The sequence below is a fragment of the Triplophysa rosa genome, linkage group LG22 (assembly GCF_024868665.1).
Source record: "Triplophysa rosa linkage group LG22, Trosa_1v2, whole genome shotgun sequence".
NCBI classification, from domain to species: Eukaryota; Metazoa; Chordata; class Actinopteri; order Cypriniformes; family Nemacheilidae; genus Triplophysa; species Triplophysa rosa.
This window is the reverse complement of record NC_079911.1, coordinates 20,327,171-20,345,471: the sequence shown is the minus strand read 5'-3', so window position 1 is coordinate 20,345,471 and position 18,301 is coordinate 20,327,171. Positions and strand designations below refer to the sequence as shown.

At 38.3% G+C, this 18,301-nt stretch overlaps 2 protein-coding genes across 2 annotated transcripts in view; both read right to left on the bottom strand.

Moving 5' to 3' along the window:
• hapln1b (hyaluronan and proteoglycan link protein 1b) overlaps positions 1-5,716 on the bottom strand; it is a 16,568-nt gene extending 10,852 nt beyond the window's left edge. The window contains exon 1 of the mRNA XM_057321079.1: positions 5,639-5,716. The gene's annotated coding sequence lies outside the window, so the exon portion shown is untranslated. The remainder of the gene's footprint in view (positions 1-5,638) is intronic.
• Positions 5,717-14,687: 8,971 nt separating this feature from the next.
• edil3b (EGF-like repeats and discoidin I-like domains 3b) overlaps positions 14,688-18,301 on the bottom strand; it is a 15,421-nt gene continuing 11,807 nt past the window's right edge. Inside the window, exons 10-11 of the mRNA XM_057321077.1 lie at positions 18,102-18,257; positions 14,688-15,435 (exon numbers count right to left, since the gene is read on the bottom strand). Of these exons, the coding sequence (XP_057177060.1) occupies positions 15,286-15,435; positions 18,102-18,257 (306 nt within the window). The 3' untranslated portion in view covers positions 14,688-15,285. The remainder of the gene's footprint in view (positions 15,436-18,101; positions 18,258-18,301) is intronic.

Genomic DNA, 18,301 nt, shown 5'->3' with positions numbered 1-18,301 from the left:
AGAGAGAGAGAGAGGGAGAGAGGGAGAGAGGGAGAGAGAGAGAGACAGACAGAGAGAGAGGGAGAGAGAGAGAGGGAGAGAGAGAGAGAGAGGGAGAGAGACAGAGAGAGAGAGAGAGAGAGAGAGAGAGGGGAGCTTCTTCTCTTCAAACAAGACCATCTGTTTGAAGAACACATTAAACATCAGACTGATGACAGATAGATGAAGTCTTTTATTTACTGTCCTGCTTATTAAAGGCCTTTCAGTCTTTGCTTTTAACATGAACACTCAGAAAGGTCATATTTTACTGTTTACATCACTGAGAACTGATCTGAGATCTGCTAACATAAACACTGCTACGTGAATGTATTCTATAAGGACTTTAATGCCAAAAGAATGTCAGTGTTAACATAGTAAAGTGCAGAATTTACAGTCTGTTATTATAAGGAAAGAATCTCGAGCAAATGGAACTTTTTTAAGAGTGAAGACTGCGCTTTTCACACAAAAAAATGTTGAAATAGTTATCGCATGTGTTTCACATCTGACCCGTTGGAGCAACAATATGCAAAGGTCAGAAAACAGATCGGCCATTCAGCGTGAACAATAAAGAGACTCTGTTCTGAACAATACAAAGACTCTTTCTGATTCAAATATAAAACTAGATGTGTGTGATGAGTGGCAATGCATGCTAACTTGAATTAGTATTGAATAGTACTACAGTACTGAATACTGCACACTATATACTGTTATAATATCGTCTGTTATAGACGGTTTCAAAGCGACAACATAAACAAACGTTACTGCGCATGCGCGGGGTTCACAAACAATAGAGCACCTGTAGATTATTTCTGATAACAAGCAAAAGAAACCGATAAGAAGCGTTACTCGGCTAAAAACCGTTATTTTGATTAGACTGCTATACCAAACTCAACCGCTAGATGTCAGAGTGCCACGCGGTTTCTTTAAATGCGACCAAACTACAGGACTCATTCAACAACTTGTTTTTTATTCAACAAATCGTTTATTTAATACAAACATTATTCAATAAAATAATATTAATGAATATTAACATAAATTAAATAAAATGTAAATAAATATATTATTAGACACTAGCCAAACACAGACCGGAAGTAAACTACAGTCCAGGCGCGTCTATAGAAATGGTTTCTTTAAGAAATGCTACACATTGTAGAGTAAAGTGTGATATGTTGTTTAACTGAGCAACTGATGTTCATTTACATTTTTGAAAGCAAAAGCTGTTATTTTCTCTTTATCTGTGTTGTGTGAGTGTACATCATTTAAACACATTAAGTTTGAATTACATTGAACGCGAATTCCGTTCATTTTTCCTGTTCCAGCATGAGTGTGTGTGTGTGTGTGTGTGTGTGTGTGTGTGTGTGTGTGCGTGCGTGCGTGCGTGGGTGTGTGTGTGTGCTCAACACATAAAGAGTCTTTGAGTTTGACGGCACAACCTGAACGACACGTCTCGTAAGGAATGGACGATAAACCGCAGACGGACTTTTGGATCATTCTTAAATACGGTGGTATTTACTATAGTACACTGTAGTATAGTATATATATATATAATAGTAATAATCACTACACTTAGTAAATATGGCAAAACACTTTAGTACACATTAACAATGGTCAATTGTTAAACTAGTAAGTACACATTGGATGTTCTAAGTAATAGACACAACACATTTTTTGTGTAATGGAAGTTTAAGACATGCTTTTTAACACATTAATCATTTTGTGTTGGTTTCGTGATAGATAAATAAATAGTTCAAGTAACACAAAATGTGTCCGTAGCTATACACAGAGATGTATTCAATTCAGGACAGATTGTGTTGTTTTTTTAGAGTGCAGTAGTATTCTTATAATATATCTTTTAAAAGTACTGTAGTGACTGTAGGTATTTTACTAGTTTACTATAGTACATTTCTTTACTATAATACATTTTTCATGTCTGTCCTAAACCCTCACACCACAGACTAAATGTTTTTTATGTCTCTTTCACCTCACACGCTTGATTTAACCCAAGCGCTCAATAACAGAGACAGTGAACTGTGTGTTTGATATAAGAGACACGTGTTGAAGTAAACCATTCCTCTTTATTCATTTGAGCATCACAGCCAGCGTAAAACCAGCTCAACCAATAGCATGACACTGACACGTCAGATGCTGGAGTGTTTTAAAAATAGTCATTTCACTTCTGCAATTACACAACAAGGGCCTATTTATTCACCTTAAAAACGCTCTGTAAGGAGTGGGCCTGTTGCTCTCGGGCACGGCTGTTTATTTAATGCAGAATTCCGTACCGCAAATAAACCCTTCATTGAGTAAGAATGTTTTCCTGCAGTGGTACACGCAGCGGGCTCACGGCGAGCCCCCCGCCCAGAATCTCATTAGAGTTCTGTGGGTTGTGATGTCACCCTCGCGCCACCTTAACACACACAAAGAACCCTCAGTGCCTACGACCTTCAGCCGATCCACACACCACCACCTCGACAACTCCAACAAATTCACTTTCATTCACACATTATTCTTTACGATCTACATACAGCATATGAAACAGATGGAGACAGTGGGCTGTGTTGGCTTCACGACTCATGAGGATGTTATCATACATATATGTCGCGCATGCTACGAAAAAATCGGTCTGTGCTACGAATAAGGGATAATCCACAGCTAGCCGTGCGTTAAAGGGTTTTAATACACGATGTGGAGGCCAAGAACCACCCGACGCGAAGCCTCTGCGAAGTGCATTAAAATCCTTTAACGCACGGCTAGCTGTGGATTATCCCGCTTATACCATGGTCATTTGCCAGTTAAATCTTTTATTGATGTTTACAGTGAAATTTTCACATGTTTGATCTAAAATTTCAGTGATTTTGTCAATTAAATTTCAAATGTAATCAAACTTACTGGAGCTCCCTGTGCGTTAAATGGTTTTAATGCACACCTTCCAGCCAATCAGAATCCAGTATTCAAACAGACCATGATATAAATAATTTTAATAGTGTAGGACGCATGCGATACAGTTTGACCATGTGCATTAGACAGAGCCGCTGTTTGTGTGAAGTGCGTTTGTCGTGGTGGTTCGTGTGTGAGGTTAACTAATGGCGCACCACTATTTGTTTTTGTTTTTATTTCGTTTTTGCAACTGAAACTTGTTTTCCGATCGAGTCCATTGATCTAGAGCCCTAGCTGTGCGATGTGGGAAAACATGGAAGGAATCATGAAAGCGGAATTCTACTATTTGAACATGTCCTCTGCTTCTGCGTGTCTATGAGTGAATGAGCTGCACACTTTAACACGTTACAAGCGTGACACTCGTGGATTTGTCTGTATCTTATACTATACGACATGAACTTCATCCACAGAGTTTATTTTACGAGCGTTTCACTGTTTAAGTGAAGCTACCGTCAAACACACTGAAACTCAAGTGTGGTCGCGACAACCCGCCAAAATAAAAGTCAGCTTCATTTGAACCAGATGAAATTTATAACACTGTAGTAAACACTAAAGTATACTCTAGTATTTACTATAGTAAGGTTCAAATATACTAGAGTACACAAGAATTGTAATGCAGTCAACTGTAGTAAACACTAAAGTATACAGTGTTTTTATGGACAAATGTATTTACTACTGTATAGTAAAGCACTGAAACTACAGAACTCAGAAAAATTAAAAAGGAAAAAACGAATTTGGTAAAAAGGTAACAGGTAACGTACAGCCATGAGACTGTCGTCACCGAGGGGCCGCCGTACACAAGACACACAGACTCCATACATATCTGATCTGATCAACATTTTCTTAGAGCTGTAGCGTGTTTAACACTACAGCTTCATGTGTTTGGATTGTTATTTCATACAGGACCATCGGATGCTGTTTGACCTTTCTACAATAACTGCCAACACATCCTCAACTACACAACAATGATCCAGATACAACCAACAAGGACCTGATCCAAGAAGAAACGCTTTACCAAACAACCTTTAAACCACTGAAGACCCTGTCAGGTAACATCAGGGATCGTATAGTCAACTCAATGATTTCTGTAAATCTCCAGATTTCCCCATCATCATTAATACAACATTAATATAACTTCAGAGAAATATTCCTGTTTCGTCTAAACAAAAGACAGCGATCGTTCTGTTTGCCTGAGTTACTCGATGTTTACATTATTCTCTAATGTAGTGAGACGTTAACCTGAAGGAGATGGAGTGAAATGCGTGGCCTCGGGCGGCCCGTTCTACATCACACACCTACACTGAGCAGGAATGAGAGGTCAGATGGAAAATCTCCTGGTTTAATGTGTTCTGTCAGCCGTGCGAGGAAAAAGGTCAAAGTTCAGCTGCGGTCATCACCTGCCAATGAAAGTATCTGTGAAAAATCTTAAGATCAGCAGCTGTGAGACCCCCAAACAACACACATGAACCCTCGTGTGTTTTCATCTTTGAGAGAATCTGAAGATGTGCTGCTGAAATATCTCGCTCCAAACCGATAGATGGCAAACTCCTCACAGTGCTCTTCATTCACGTGTGCAATAATAAAGGCATGCATTATTCATTTATACACTGAGTTCCAGCGCACACAATATTTGTTTAACCAGCTGTTTTCCTCTGGATTGAAGTGCGCACCCATTTCTCCTCTTAAGAACATACAGTCAGGAGCTCAACAAGCGCTCTTTTCACTTCACAGTCTGACTCCAGTAAGTGTTGCTCACGTTCTGTCTCATAATTCACCGATAGATAACACTGAGAAGGAGTTATTTGTGTTCATGTTAATGGAGCTTGACAGAACTCCAGCGCTGGTCAAACACTACACAGCTTTAACACAATGCAATTACATCATGACAAATGCTTTGAATGCTTAAAAACCGTAGAGACAAAAAGTGTAATGTGCTCTTGTGATAATGATTCAGAATTGTTTCAGAAAAACGACATATTTTAGGTAAATACTGTATGTTATAGTTGCCATATTTATTATTTACTACGTGAACTGTCAACATAAAAATAAACAAATGAGGTAAAACAGAGAATTGTTAGGCTATTGTTTATAAATTGTTCTCATTGAGATTTGATTTAATGTCTAACTTTTAAGTCTAATTTTAGAGCTAAAATTAATAATACGTTGGTAATTGATCAATGTCTGACGCAATTAACTCTTTATATGATTAATATGTATCAATAATTTAATTTAATTCTGAGACGTGTATACAATATTTATGTAAAACTATATGAAGAGTCCAAAATGAGATAACTCCGTTTTTAAATGTTCAAAAATCAAGTTTTTTTTATTGTGCTTTCCAATTAATATCAAACTGCGGTTGGTTAGTTTTGATTTAAGCCATAATAACTCAAAAAATACAGCTAACTAACACAATAAAAACATGATAATATAATAAAAACATGATTTTTGAAAAAATGTAAAAACGAGTTATCTCATTTTGAAACCAAACTCTTCATATGTATCATTTCAGTCGTATTTGTTCATGTAGCCTAATTCAGCACTTAATATGCAGAAAATAAACCATAATAAACATTTCTTGTGTTTTATTTGTCCTGATAAATCGCGTCTGTTTCAAATATGACTTATTTTTAATCATGTAAAGAGTCAGAAGGGAGAGAGAGAGAGAGAGAGAGAGTCTCACCTTGTGAAGCGGTTCACTGCTGAATGATGTAGTCTGACTCTCTCGCGACTCAACTGCACCTCACCGAACAACCCGCGGGGGAAACACACGTCACGCGCGCGCGCACAGCGTCATGATGTTCGCTTTGAAGTTCTAGTTTTTAATTCTGCATCAACGCAAGCGTTTCTCTGTAGTCGTGACGGTTTGTTGGTTTTATGCACTTTCCTGAAAGCAGTCGTAACATTTATTTGAATTGTATTCTAGCTATATTGAACTCTTTCACGCATAGTGGTGACAACAGTAGAAAAAGTCATTTCTTGCGTCGGTTTTGATGACATAGTAGTTGCGCATCAACATTTACAGAGAGCACTAGAAGGCTATCATCCTCTCCAGATGAACACTAGAAAATATGTGTTGAAAAAAGTTCAAATCTTATTCATGCCCTGAAAGCAATAAAAGCACAAAGAAACTAATCAAAGGTTACACGTTTATGTCAGGCTGTCACAGGTGCCGCGCAATTAAAGGGATAGTTCACCCAAAAATGAAAATTCTGTCACCATTTACTCACCCTCAAGTTGTTCCAAATCTGTATAAATGTCTTTGTTTTGCTGAACACAAAGGAAGATGTTTGGAAGAATGCCAGTAACCAAACATATCTCATCCCCCATTTACTGCCATAGTATGGAAAATAAATACTATGGGAGTCAATGGACATTCTCATCTCTTTTGTGTTCAGCAGAACAAAGAAATTTGTACAAGTTCGGAATTATCTGAGGTGATGACAGAATTGCCATTTTTGGGTGAACTATCCCTTTAAGACAAGTCTCTATATAAAAAACACACTCAGTCGTAGGTTGAATTACTGTATAGGGCTGTGTTTCTGGTGTTTCCAGATATGGTGAAACTTCAGGACTGAACTCTTCCATTTGATTGAATTAGAGAAGCATGATGTAATGTTTTCTTCCAAACTTGGTAAAAAGTTAGTTTGTGATATGCACTTGTTTCATTCAGCTTTTGAATTTCTCCATTGTTTATATGAGGTCACAGTTCTAGTTTTGGCCACTTCTTTAAACACACTGATGTGTATTGCACACAACACAACATTACACCTTAGTACACTTTCAGCTTTGGAAAGAAAATTAGTTGGTTTCCATTTGGCACAGAAAACGTATTCACTTCACATCTTCTATTTCTAGCTCCATTTCGAATGTACACAGCAGTCTTCATGAATTTGTAATTTCATTCAGAATGTGTCAGGATGCCCATCGTTCACAGTAAAACCACAAGATCCAGTCAGGTCATCTACACAACTTCCATCACAAACCGTTGTGTTTTCCAAGGTGTGTGTTGTACGTGGAGTTGAATCTTTGTCTGATAATAAATGCTTACCTCTGAAGAATATCAGTCTATTCCACAGCTTCTGTCTACAAAAGACACAAATCTGTAACTCTAATGATATGCATCACCAAAATGATGAACTGTTTTACTTTTTGTGCCGCAGATTGTATTAGATCTAGTCATTCCATTTGTTCTGTAAGCACAAGCTGAAGCTGAAGAAGTGACATCACCTCTGAGAGCACTCTGGTTAAGTATAATTTAGAGGCTTTCCAAAAAGTCGCGGAGATCATTTATGAATGACTGTCTGTTTTATTTAGCATATATGATCACTTTGTAATAGAGGAGCTTGACAGAAAAAAATCATAAAAGTTGAATTATTGACTCGATGTTTAGTGATTCTTGCTGAGGCAAACATGGTGCTTGTTTTTTTCTCAGGCCGAAGATTTAAAGACTTAACAACTTGTGAAGTTCAAAGCAGATCTGTCGGAGTTCACAAGCTCCAGGCATCCGTCTATTAAAGTGGGCTGAGAGAAAAAGGTGCGTGTTCCACTTCAACTTCACACATGTGCATTTTTGACTGCTGCTGTTTACAAGCACAAAGACACCTTTCTGCTAAAAACCTGAAAACACACACACGCACACACATGTCTGGTTTACTATCCCCGTGGGGACAGTCCATAGGCGTACAAACTGTATATTCTATCCCCTATCCCTAACCCAACCCCTAAACCTAAAGATCATAGAACACTTTTTGCATTTTTAGATTTGTAAAAAATATTGTTCTGTACAATTTATTAGCTTTTGTGCCCATGAGGACCTCAATTTTGGTCCCCACGGTGACACGAGTCCCCATGTGTTGGTGTGTATTCAGGCTTAGGTCCCCACCGGGATATACAAACATGAACACTCACACACGAGCTGAAGGATGTCTTCTCTGAGTACACGGCTTTATTTGTAGAATACAGCTGCTGTATGTTGGCCACAAGGTTTGATTCATTTTTAAAAACAGAAGCCTTCAGGATTTTCAATGCTTCACAGTTTCATGTGTTCAGTTCTTGACTCTCTTCAGAGCACAAACTCTCTCTCCAGGCTGACGTGATCTTTATGAAGATCTAAATGATGTTAACTGCTGAGATGAGTACAGCGACAGTAATAAAACGACGGGAAGTACTGTAGGACAATTCATACTACATACATTTCTGAATATGTATAGCACACAACACAGGTGTGCGAGTGCAACGTGTTGTCACAATATGTCAAATGAATTAAAAGCATTTCTACATGATTTTAAGAGGTAAAAAGTTGGTTACTTTCTTCCCTATACAATACCAAAAGAGTTAAACAAATGTACCATTGTTTGCCTTACTGTTTTAAACCTTTAAAAATCACTAAACACTTGTTAACCTATTTACTACATATGCCTAAAAAAACGTGACACAAATTGTAAACTGTTAAAGTCCCAGTGAAATAAAATATTACAATGCCTATTTTTTCATGAAATATTGCAGCGTTTATCAACGTGGGTCATTCTCTTTTTAAAGTTTGTGTGGCCTCAGTTTAAGTCTGAAAATGCACTTACGTCCTGTAATGACTATCCATCATAGATGACGTATGTTAGACGGCTTGGGCGGAGCATCCGTTAACTCCTCCCCTTCAACCGTCAGTCTGCTGCCAGTTCTATTTCAAAATGCAATGGCTGTTTTTATACATCCAATCAAATCGCAGAGAAAGACGAAAGCCACACCCACTATTTTTCTCATTAGAAAATCCATTTCACTCGGAAATGCTTCAAAATACGGAAGTAAAAACAACGTCTCATCATGATGCTGCAGTGTTCTATGGTTGCCAGGATGCTGCTGTTGGGTTGCTAAGGTGTTCTTAGTGGTTTTAAGTCTGTTGCTTTGCAGTTGATGGGATATTTATTAGGTGAAACATTTGACGTGTCATCGGCTGTTTGAATGATGCCGTTTGACGTTTCAGAGTGAATTATTGCACCTCTCTTGTTCTCTATAGTCATCTTGCCGTTATTTCAGGATGACTTTTGGATTTTCCGTGTGTTCATGTGTCTCATTATTGTAGTCAGACACCTCCGGTCAAGCAGACTACACAAAACTAGAACTCGCGCCTCAAAAATCAACATTCTGTGTGTGGATGTCATGAACGGACTGTTTGTCTGGATCTCTGTGTTGAGCTGAAGCTGGCTTGAATGAGTTTTCGGAAACATTCCTCAGGAGGAAGAAAAAAGTTCTGAATCACAGTGACTTTTAGACACAACGCTCACAGATGAAGTGATGTGTAGTTTGGTAGAATAAAGTGGAGTTCAGGCAGATGACATCACAGCAGGAACTCAAAGCAGAATTTCATGTTGTGCCTCTATGACATTGGCGTGTTTGCTGTGTGTTTATCAGGGTGTTTTTGTTATCACGTCATTATCATTAAACTAATACAGAGAGTCGGAGGGAATCTATTGTATGTAGATGTGTTTCAGCGAGGAGTGAAGGGACTCTTTGTCTTCACAGGAGGCTCAGCTCTGTCTCCACTTCCTGTTGTCCATCACATCCCGTCTCCAGTGTTGGTGCCTGGTGTTTGTTCTCTGATTGACAGCTGAATGAATGAAGCTAAGGCTATCTGTGTCAACAGAGGAATGACTGTTTCCTGTGTGTGTGTGTGTGTGTGTGCGTGCGTGCGTTTCTGTGTGTGTGTGTGTGTGTTCATGTTTGTATATCCCGGTGGGGACCTAAACCTGAATACACACCAACACATGGGGACTCGTGTCACCGTGGGGACCAAAATTGAGGTCCTCATGGGCAAAAAAGCTTATAAATTGTACAGAACAATATTTTTTACAAATCTAAAAATGCAAAAAGTGTTCTATGATCTTTAGGTTTAGGGATAGGGTTAGGGATAGGGGATAGAATATACAGTTTGTACAGTATAAAAAACATTACGCCTATGGACTGTCCCCACGGGGATAGTCAACCAAAGCGTGTGTGTGTGTGTGTGTGTGTGTGTGCGTGCGTGCGTGCGTGTGTGTGCGTGTGCGTGCGTGCGTGCGTGCGTGCGTGTGTGTGTGTGCGCGTGCGTGACCAGGGGCCCGTTTCAGAAAGGAGGTTTAGTGAAAACTCAGAGTATATTAACCCTGAAATGAGGGAAACTCTGGGTTTTCCGTTTCAGAATGTGAGGTATGTCAAACCTGAGAAAGCGGGGTAACTCAAGCCCGTTTCTAAAGGAGAGGTATCTTATACTCAGAGTCAGTAACCATAGTAACTTACTCTGTGAACCTAACCTGGTCGGGAGCAGGTTTTCTTTGGTAAACCCAGAGTTTATTTCGATCTCCTCCCCCTTTTAAAGCGCAAGTGGTGTAACTCATCCATTCATTCATTAATACAGTCATTCATGGCACACATTTTGATTACACAGAGACCATCTCAGTGACTTATACTGTATGTCATATGTGCTTTTATAGAGGATTCATGAAGAGGCTGCATTAATTCATTGGAATGTACTTTGATTTCAGGAGAGCACCGAGTGGAATTTTGTCATTTCCCTGTGCATTTTTATTAAAACTGTACCGTTTTTCTTTACAGTGAATTAGATGTATCAAAATATATCTCATCCATCCTTACACATAAATAAAGTGCATGAATAAAGAAATGAATAAATACAGACATACATGCAGAAATGAAGCGATAAAGGTAATAAACAAGTAAATTTGACATGCAGCCATTCCAAGTGAAATCTGTTCAGAGCAGGATTCGAACCGGCGATCAGTCTAACTTTGCACAAGAGTCTGACGCCCTACAGGTGTCCTATACACCATGACGTCTTATATGCGTAACTAGAGCACTCATGGCGAGTGAGAACGTACGATTTTTTTATTATTTCTGTTGTTTCATTCATTTAATGATTAATTTATTTGTTTATTGGTATCAATTTATTAATTTAAACTTAAGTCATTTTCAGGACATCAGTAAATCGAGCGGAAAGTGTGCCTCACTCTCATGTGCTTTCTGCCGCCATGTTGCTTTTTTTGGTGCTGTTGCCATGGTGAATCGTGCTATCTTCGCTCAATTGATGATGGCTTTTTAAATCAATGGTGCACGCGCGTAACCTAGAGTGAACTTACTCAGAGTGGATTGAACTAATTGAAATCACCTGTTCTGAAACCGAAAACTCAGAGTTGCGATTCTCTGAGTAAATCAACTCAGAGTTCACATTTTAACTCGGTGTTGGTTGAACCTCCTTATTGAAACAGGCCCCTGAGATCAGCTACATTGTGTGTATCTCCATGATGATCATGAATCAAACTAAATGATGTTGTAAAGCATGAAAATGTAAAGCAGAAAGGTTTGTGTGATGGTTTGGTTTTGGGATATAGAAGTACTAAAAATACCAAAACAAACCTGTTTGTGTGTTGATGTGATTTAACTCGCCCTTACAAAACAAAAATGTATGGGAATATGCTGAAAATACAATGCAATATATTAAATAGGCCTAATGCTTTTTCATCTTTTGGAACCAAGTGTTAATATCTTTAGTATATGAAAAGCAGCAGTTCTTTGTGTTTTATTCACTATATTGTAATACTTTAACATTAAAAATGTATTATTTTGTATATTTTCAAATGTATATTAAATGATTGAATATATTCAATTCAATAGCCTATTGACTGTTAAAGACTATGTCAAAACGCAAAGATAATATATATTCTACAGAGATTTAAATCTTTGACACTTTAAGAGACATGCTTATGACATAATATGCTTACATTATAATAAAAAAGGTATCTAAATTTGCGCGAGCTATGGATATTATAAAATGATCGTCTGATGTACTCGAGATTGAATCTGGCGTAAACGTTCGCTGTTCTGTACCTGAAGTGTCCAGTAGATGTCAGTCGTGTTCTGTGTAGTGTAGACTGTCTGCAAAGACTCTAGACATCAACAACACGCATCAGCGCTTGAACTGTGAATGAGGAAAAGTGCATCACTCAGTAGTCAGTACAGACGGAAGTCCCGCCCATTTTAAACAGCCAATCATCAGTCAGAAAGGAGTTCTGAGCGTACTGTCGTGAAGCGCGTGACAGCCGTTACAACCTGCAAAAGAGTTTTCAGAGCATTTTGAGCTTATAAACAGTTGACGTCAAGTTTAATTGCTGGTCTGAAATATGTTCTTTTATTGTGAAGTTAGCGAGCGAGCGAGATTTTGTCTTGAATGAGAAAAACAGCTGCCGAGTGCGGAGGCTTTACCGTCTGATGTGTTTAAATCTGCTGAAGTTATTCAGGACCGATTAAATGATCTGTTTACTTGAGGAAATGCTAGCGTACAGTAGTGTAGTTTTTATAAATACATGTTGACTTCATTTTAATTCCTAATCCAGATGAACATTTACTGTATGTGTGTGATGTTTGAGTGACAAAGGAACGGCTCACTGAAATCACAGCTGTCTGCATTCATTCGTTCATTATCGCGTGTGATTTAGAAGAAATGAGATTTAACTGACCTCTTAATTTATATTGTGGTTAATGTAGAAGTGTTGTCTATGAGCTGATGTGTGTCAGGCAGTGTCTCGTGAGATCTGGCCTCTTTTAAGATGATTTGCATTGGTACAGATCAGAGTTGGGCCGCTACAGATTCAGGACACATCTCTAAAATCTATTCATTTCCCTACATCCACACATCAGGGAGTGAACGTTACACAAATATAAACAAAGAACTTTTAAACATCTGTGGAGCAGGTGTTTGTCCTGTGTTTATTCCTCTTTGGATTTATGTAGGTCATTTCATTCATCTTTATTTATATTAGTCTTGAATAAATACTGTGGAATAAATTATTGTTGGTTTAATCTAAACCATTTAAATAAAGAATAAAACGGGGAAAAGTCATGCTGAATTGATCAATCAGTAGTTTAAAAGCAGTCAAACTCAACCTGACATCCACACTGAATTAGTTTACAGTATAACACATTCTAATGGGCGTTATATTAGACGGCAACATTTCATTTAAAAATCACATCTCAAATGTCACAAAATCAGCCTTCTTCCACCTCCAAAATGTTGGCAAATTACGAAATATTCTGTGTTGCTGATGCAGAAAAGCTAATTCATGTATTTGTGACCTCAAGACTTGACTGTTGTCCTGTATCGTCACTAAACAAACTACAGTTAGTTCAGAACGCAGCTGCCAGAGTTCTAACCAGGTCCAGGAAATACGATCACATAACCCCAATGTTATCAACCCTTCACTGGTTACCCATTAAGTGTCGTATTGACTTTAAATTCGTATGATATATTATACGATTAAATGATATATGGGTTAGGGGTATAAAGCCTACATAGAGAGCGTGATGGGTTGTAGTGTGGTAGAAGCTCTGTTAAGATCTCTAAACTCAACACCTAGAATAACTAAATCCACCAAAGGGGCGGAGCTTTCTCATACGTAGCACCTAAACTCTGGAATAGCCTTCCCCATACTATTCCAGGGTCAGACACACTCTCCCAATTTAAATCTAGATTAAAGACGCGTCTTTCAGCCAAGCATTCACTTAATGCAAAATATGATTAATAAATTAAAGGCAATTCCATCATCACCCAAGAGCAAAGACGGACTACTTGTCACATTAATGCTAAATTTACAATACTTAGTATTTAATGCTAAACTTACATCACATGACAGCAGTTTGAAGTTATAGCTGCATCACTATTTTCCCTGCTCATAACATTCCTCTGTTGTCTGATATCGGTCACAAAATAAGACCAAATTAGACCTAAACACTTTCAACAAATGAAACTTCCTCACAACTAATAAGCTCTCCCTATTTTTCATAAACATTTGCTCAGAAACCTTTCAATCAAAGTCAGTGAGTGCAGCTGTGACGCGTCAGAGGAGATCTGGTCCTCCCGGCTGAGACTGGTTCTCCCGAGGTTTCTTTTCTCCATTTATTTCTCATTGGAGTTTGTGTTCCTCGCCACAGGGCCGTGTTGGCGTGCTCACCGGGAGACTGCTGATATTAGAGATGATTTATTATTTATTAGAATGATCTCGCTCGTTCTACAAACACCGTGTGCTGTGTTCTGCCTTCTCTGTGTTTTTCTTATTTTCTCCTGTAACAATGCACATTGTGAAAAGCGCTATATATATATAAAATTGAATTGAATTTATAGACTATTAGATTCAATATAAATCAAAATAAATCCTCTTATAGACACTTAAAGTCATTGGACACGTTTTAAATAAAGCTTTTTTTGAAAGCAGATTGGAGTTTTGTGATGTGCTGCGAGGTGTTTTCCTGCTGTTGACATGATATAGTGACACTGAAGATCTCTTATGCATTTTTAATATCCATCAGCACAGAGATGACGCTTCTGGATTGGTTGAAACAGAGCGTGTGTTTCAGGAGAAAAAGATCATGAGATAGTCATGTTATTATTAATAATAAGATTCATTATTGATTCGTTTATTAGTTGGCTGGACTCTATCTGTATTGGTGATGTTGGTTAAACAGCAGCGTGATGATCTGAACCGGTACACACAGTATCAGGAGGTTTTCATTTTACAGCGCGTGCGTGAACACTGAAACAGTAAAGGTCGAACTCTCAATGTGATTCTTCTGCTTACTGAAGTGGGTAAAGTGAAGCTGTCGGCAAAAAAAATGAATCGGACATGAAATATCCTCATACATATTCAGACTGACTGGATATACATGAACAAAACTCTGCCGCAACTATTTCACAGTTTCACTTTTATTTTTAAAGTGTTGAGTAATGCTCCCCCGTTAGTACAGTATACACTCCCGTCTGTTAAATACTGAATCACTCCTGTCATGAGAAATAGAAATCCAGCACATAGTATGTTTACAGTATAAGAAAACTTGATTCATAGTATACTTCTATATATACAGAATAAAAAAAAGTTTGTAGTTTGAATGAGTCAAGATATGCACCTGAGTGAAAGAGTATTCAATGAAAACTAAATATAGGGCAGGACTTGGTTTTATTCCAAAAAGACAAACATGTTTTTATGAAATGGTAACATGTGCACTTTCCATTCTTTGAGTTTGACTTGAATAAATAAAACATGTTCACCATGTAGTTTATAATCCATCTTCTTATTACCTTCTCAAATCCAAAACCTGAGAGCTTTCACTACCGTCCTCACTTCACAAACAAAAATAATGATTCTTTACTGTAACATTCAGAAAGCCTTGTGATAGTTTACAGCGTGAGACATTCACCACAATCCTCATAAAAGTACCATTAAATGTATTCAAAGAGTTTTCTAATCAAAGACAAAGTGTATTGAATCAGCATTAGAAATGTTTAAAAGACAGTCACTGTTCTTCTGGACATCCCAGAAGCTCCGCCCTCAGAGTGATGCGTCCGTACCATGACCACGGCAGAATCCGGATGAATCGGGCAAAAATCGGTGGATCCATCACGTTCTTTCTGTGGGTTTCATTGTCAAAGTTTCCTTGGAAGATCTGTCAATAACACAGAAGAACAAAAAAATCTGCCTTAAAAAGTGTTCTAATCATTTCTGATGTGGAAAATGACTCGTATTACAGATAGATGTTCAGATGTCATCATTTATTCTCGCTCATGTGATTGTAAAGTCACACAGATTTGACACGACGAAAGTTTTCTGTATTTTCTGCTGAACTGTCACTGTAAGCTGAGGTGTTTTAATAGCTCTTGTTAAAGGACATTGCTCTCAGATCTGCAGTCAAAGAGTACATCAGAGTACATCTCACTCCTCAACATGTCTCTCATGACCTGCGTGTGTGTCTGGCCTTGTTTTTATATCCCGTGGGGACCTAAACCTGAATACACAACACATGGGGACTCGTGTTACCGTGGGGACCAAAATTGAGGTCCCCATGGGCAAAAAAGCGTATCGTACAGAACGCTATTTTTTGACAATCTAAAATGTGTGTGTGAGCCTGTGTGTCTGTGAGAAATGTGTGTGTGTTCAGAGTATGTTCACATTTACATTTATGCATTTGGCAGACGCTTTGGAGCGACTTACATTGCTTTATCCTATACATTTACATGTATAAACATAGGTATGTGCAATCCGCTGGGATCGAACCCACAACCTTGCGTTGTTAACGTAATGCTCTTACCACTGAGCTACAGGAAAGCTGTTCAGAATAAAATATATGTGTGTGTGCGCAAGTCGATGTTCTGCATGAATAAAATATCTGAATGACCTTCTCCTACATTTGCCAAACACACAGTGTACAACCAATACAAACTCTGTGAAATACTGTATCCCACAATGCAATGCAGTGTGTGTGTGATTGTGTGTGTGTGTTATGAGAAGAACAATCACACATGACTGTGACTGCAGAAACTCAAGGTCTTGTCCTTCACTTTCATTGAGCTGACACACACACACACACACACACACACACACACACACACACGCACGCACGCACACACACACACGCACACACGCACACACACACACACACACACACACACGCTTTGCTTTGGTTGACTATCCCCGTGGGGACAGTCCATAGGCGTAATGTTTTTATACTGTACAAACTGTATATTCTATCCCCTATCCCTAACCCTATCCCTAAACCTAAAGATCATAGAACACTTTTTGCATTTTTAGATTTGTAAAAAATATTGTTCTGTACAATTTATTAGCTTTTGTGCCCATGAGGACCTCAATTTTGGTCCCCACGGTGACACGAGTCCCCATGTGTTGGTGTGTATTCATGTTTAGGTCCCCACCGGGATATACAAACATGAACGCACACACACACACACACACATTTCTTCACTTTCTTTCTTTTTAACACATTTATTATATATTATTTATATATTACTATAACAATTTCTTTATTTCTTTGGGCAACCAAATGAAGTCTGTATTTCAAAAAGCACCTCTTAATGCTGTGTTTTATCTGTCAATCTGCACACTTTTTTGCCCACCAGGTGCCATGATTTCAGCAAGTCATGATTTGAGACATCGTTTCATTTAAATTCACACATGATGGATATTAATAATGATGTTTGACTGCAGTTTTTTGTCCGTCTCTCAGTTGCAGAGGTGATATAACTTCAGCTAGAGGTTGGAGATTGTCTGAAAATTGCTGAGAGCTTCACATTTCCTCTCGGTTACTGCTGATGTCATCTTTCATTCTGTCTGTGAGTATGAAGGCACTATCTCCCAGTTCACTAGAGAAGACAATTACAACTTTTATAAAGGTAAGAAAATTCTATTTCATATTCATTTTTATAAGATTATTAATAGAAATGTATTACAGTATTTAGTGCTGGGCAACACTGCTTCTTTTTAATTGCGATCAACCACATTACCTTCGGCGATTAATCGCACAACGGCTGTGATTAATCGTGATTAATCACCTTGTTAAGCGTAAAATTATGAACAAAAGTGCAATAAGATTTGGTTTGCAAACAAACCAAACAGACCGATTGTTTATGTACTTTCTTAAAAACAGATTTATGCAAAAAATAGTTACAGATGACAGCTTTAACAATAAGCATTTAATATTTAATTTACCATTTAATTCGTGTTATAAGTCGCTCATGCATGTATTAGACGTGTAAAGCTGCAGAAATGAAAGTGTGGGAACAAAAGAGTCATTCTATGTAAGAGCGAATGCTCACCAGACCTGCCCGAAACACCTCGTGTAGCCACACCCCCACAAATCTACGTCAGGTGGTGGTCTGATTTGACTGAGGGCGTTTTCACACCTGTGTATCGATTCACACCTGTGAAACCGGGTGTTAAATTGCTACAATATTTAAATTTATTTTAGTTCGGTTCGCATTCACAAGGCAATATTTCCAAACAGTCACGTGCGAGTAAACTCTCCTTCAATTGGTCAGAGAATTCCGGCCGGTAATGTGAGTGATAATCTCGCGTCTCTCACGGCGGAGCTCGGGAAGCACCAGGCCTGGATTTTATGTTATGTTTTATTGAGTGACTGTGAGGGAGTTTGTGTGTGTCATTAGCAAAACAATCCCTATCGCAACTTTATATAATTACCCATCATACATTATGATACAGTCTGGTTCGTTGGTCCGATGGGTCGGATGTTTACATCTAAAACAAACCAATCATATGACTCCTTTAAGGTTAGTGTTGTAAATAAATCAAGAGTCTCACCTTATCCTTCTGCTGTCTCTCATCCTGATATATGAGCCAGTGTTCTCCATCATTACTGAACGCCACTTTGTAAGATCCAACAAACTGCACACGACCAAAGTCTTTGGCTCCCTGTGTGATGATTCCTGTGATTTTAGTGGGAATCAGCAAATCCACCTGATGAGAGTGAGAGAGAGAGAGAGAGAGAGAGAGAGAGAGAG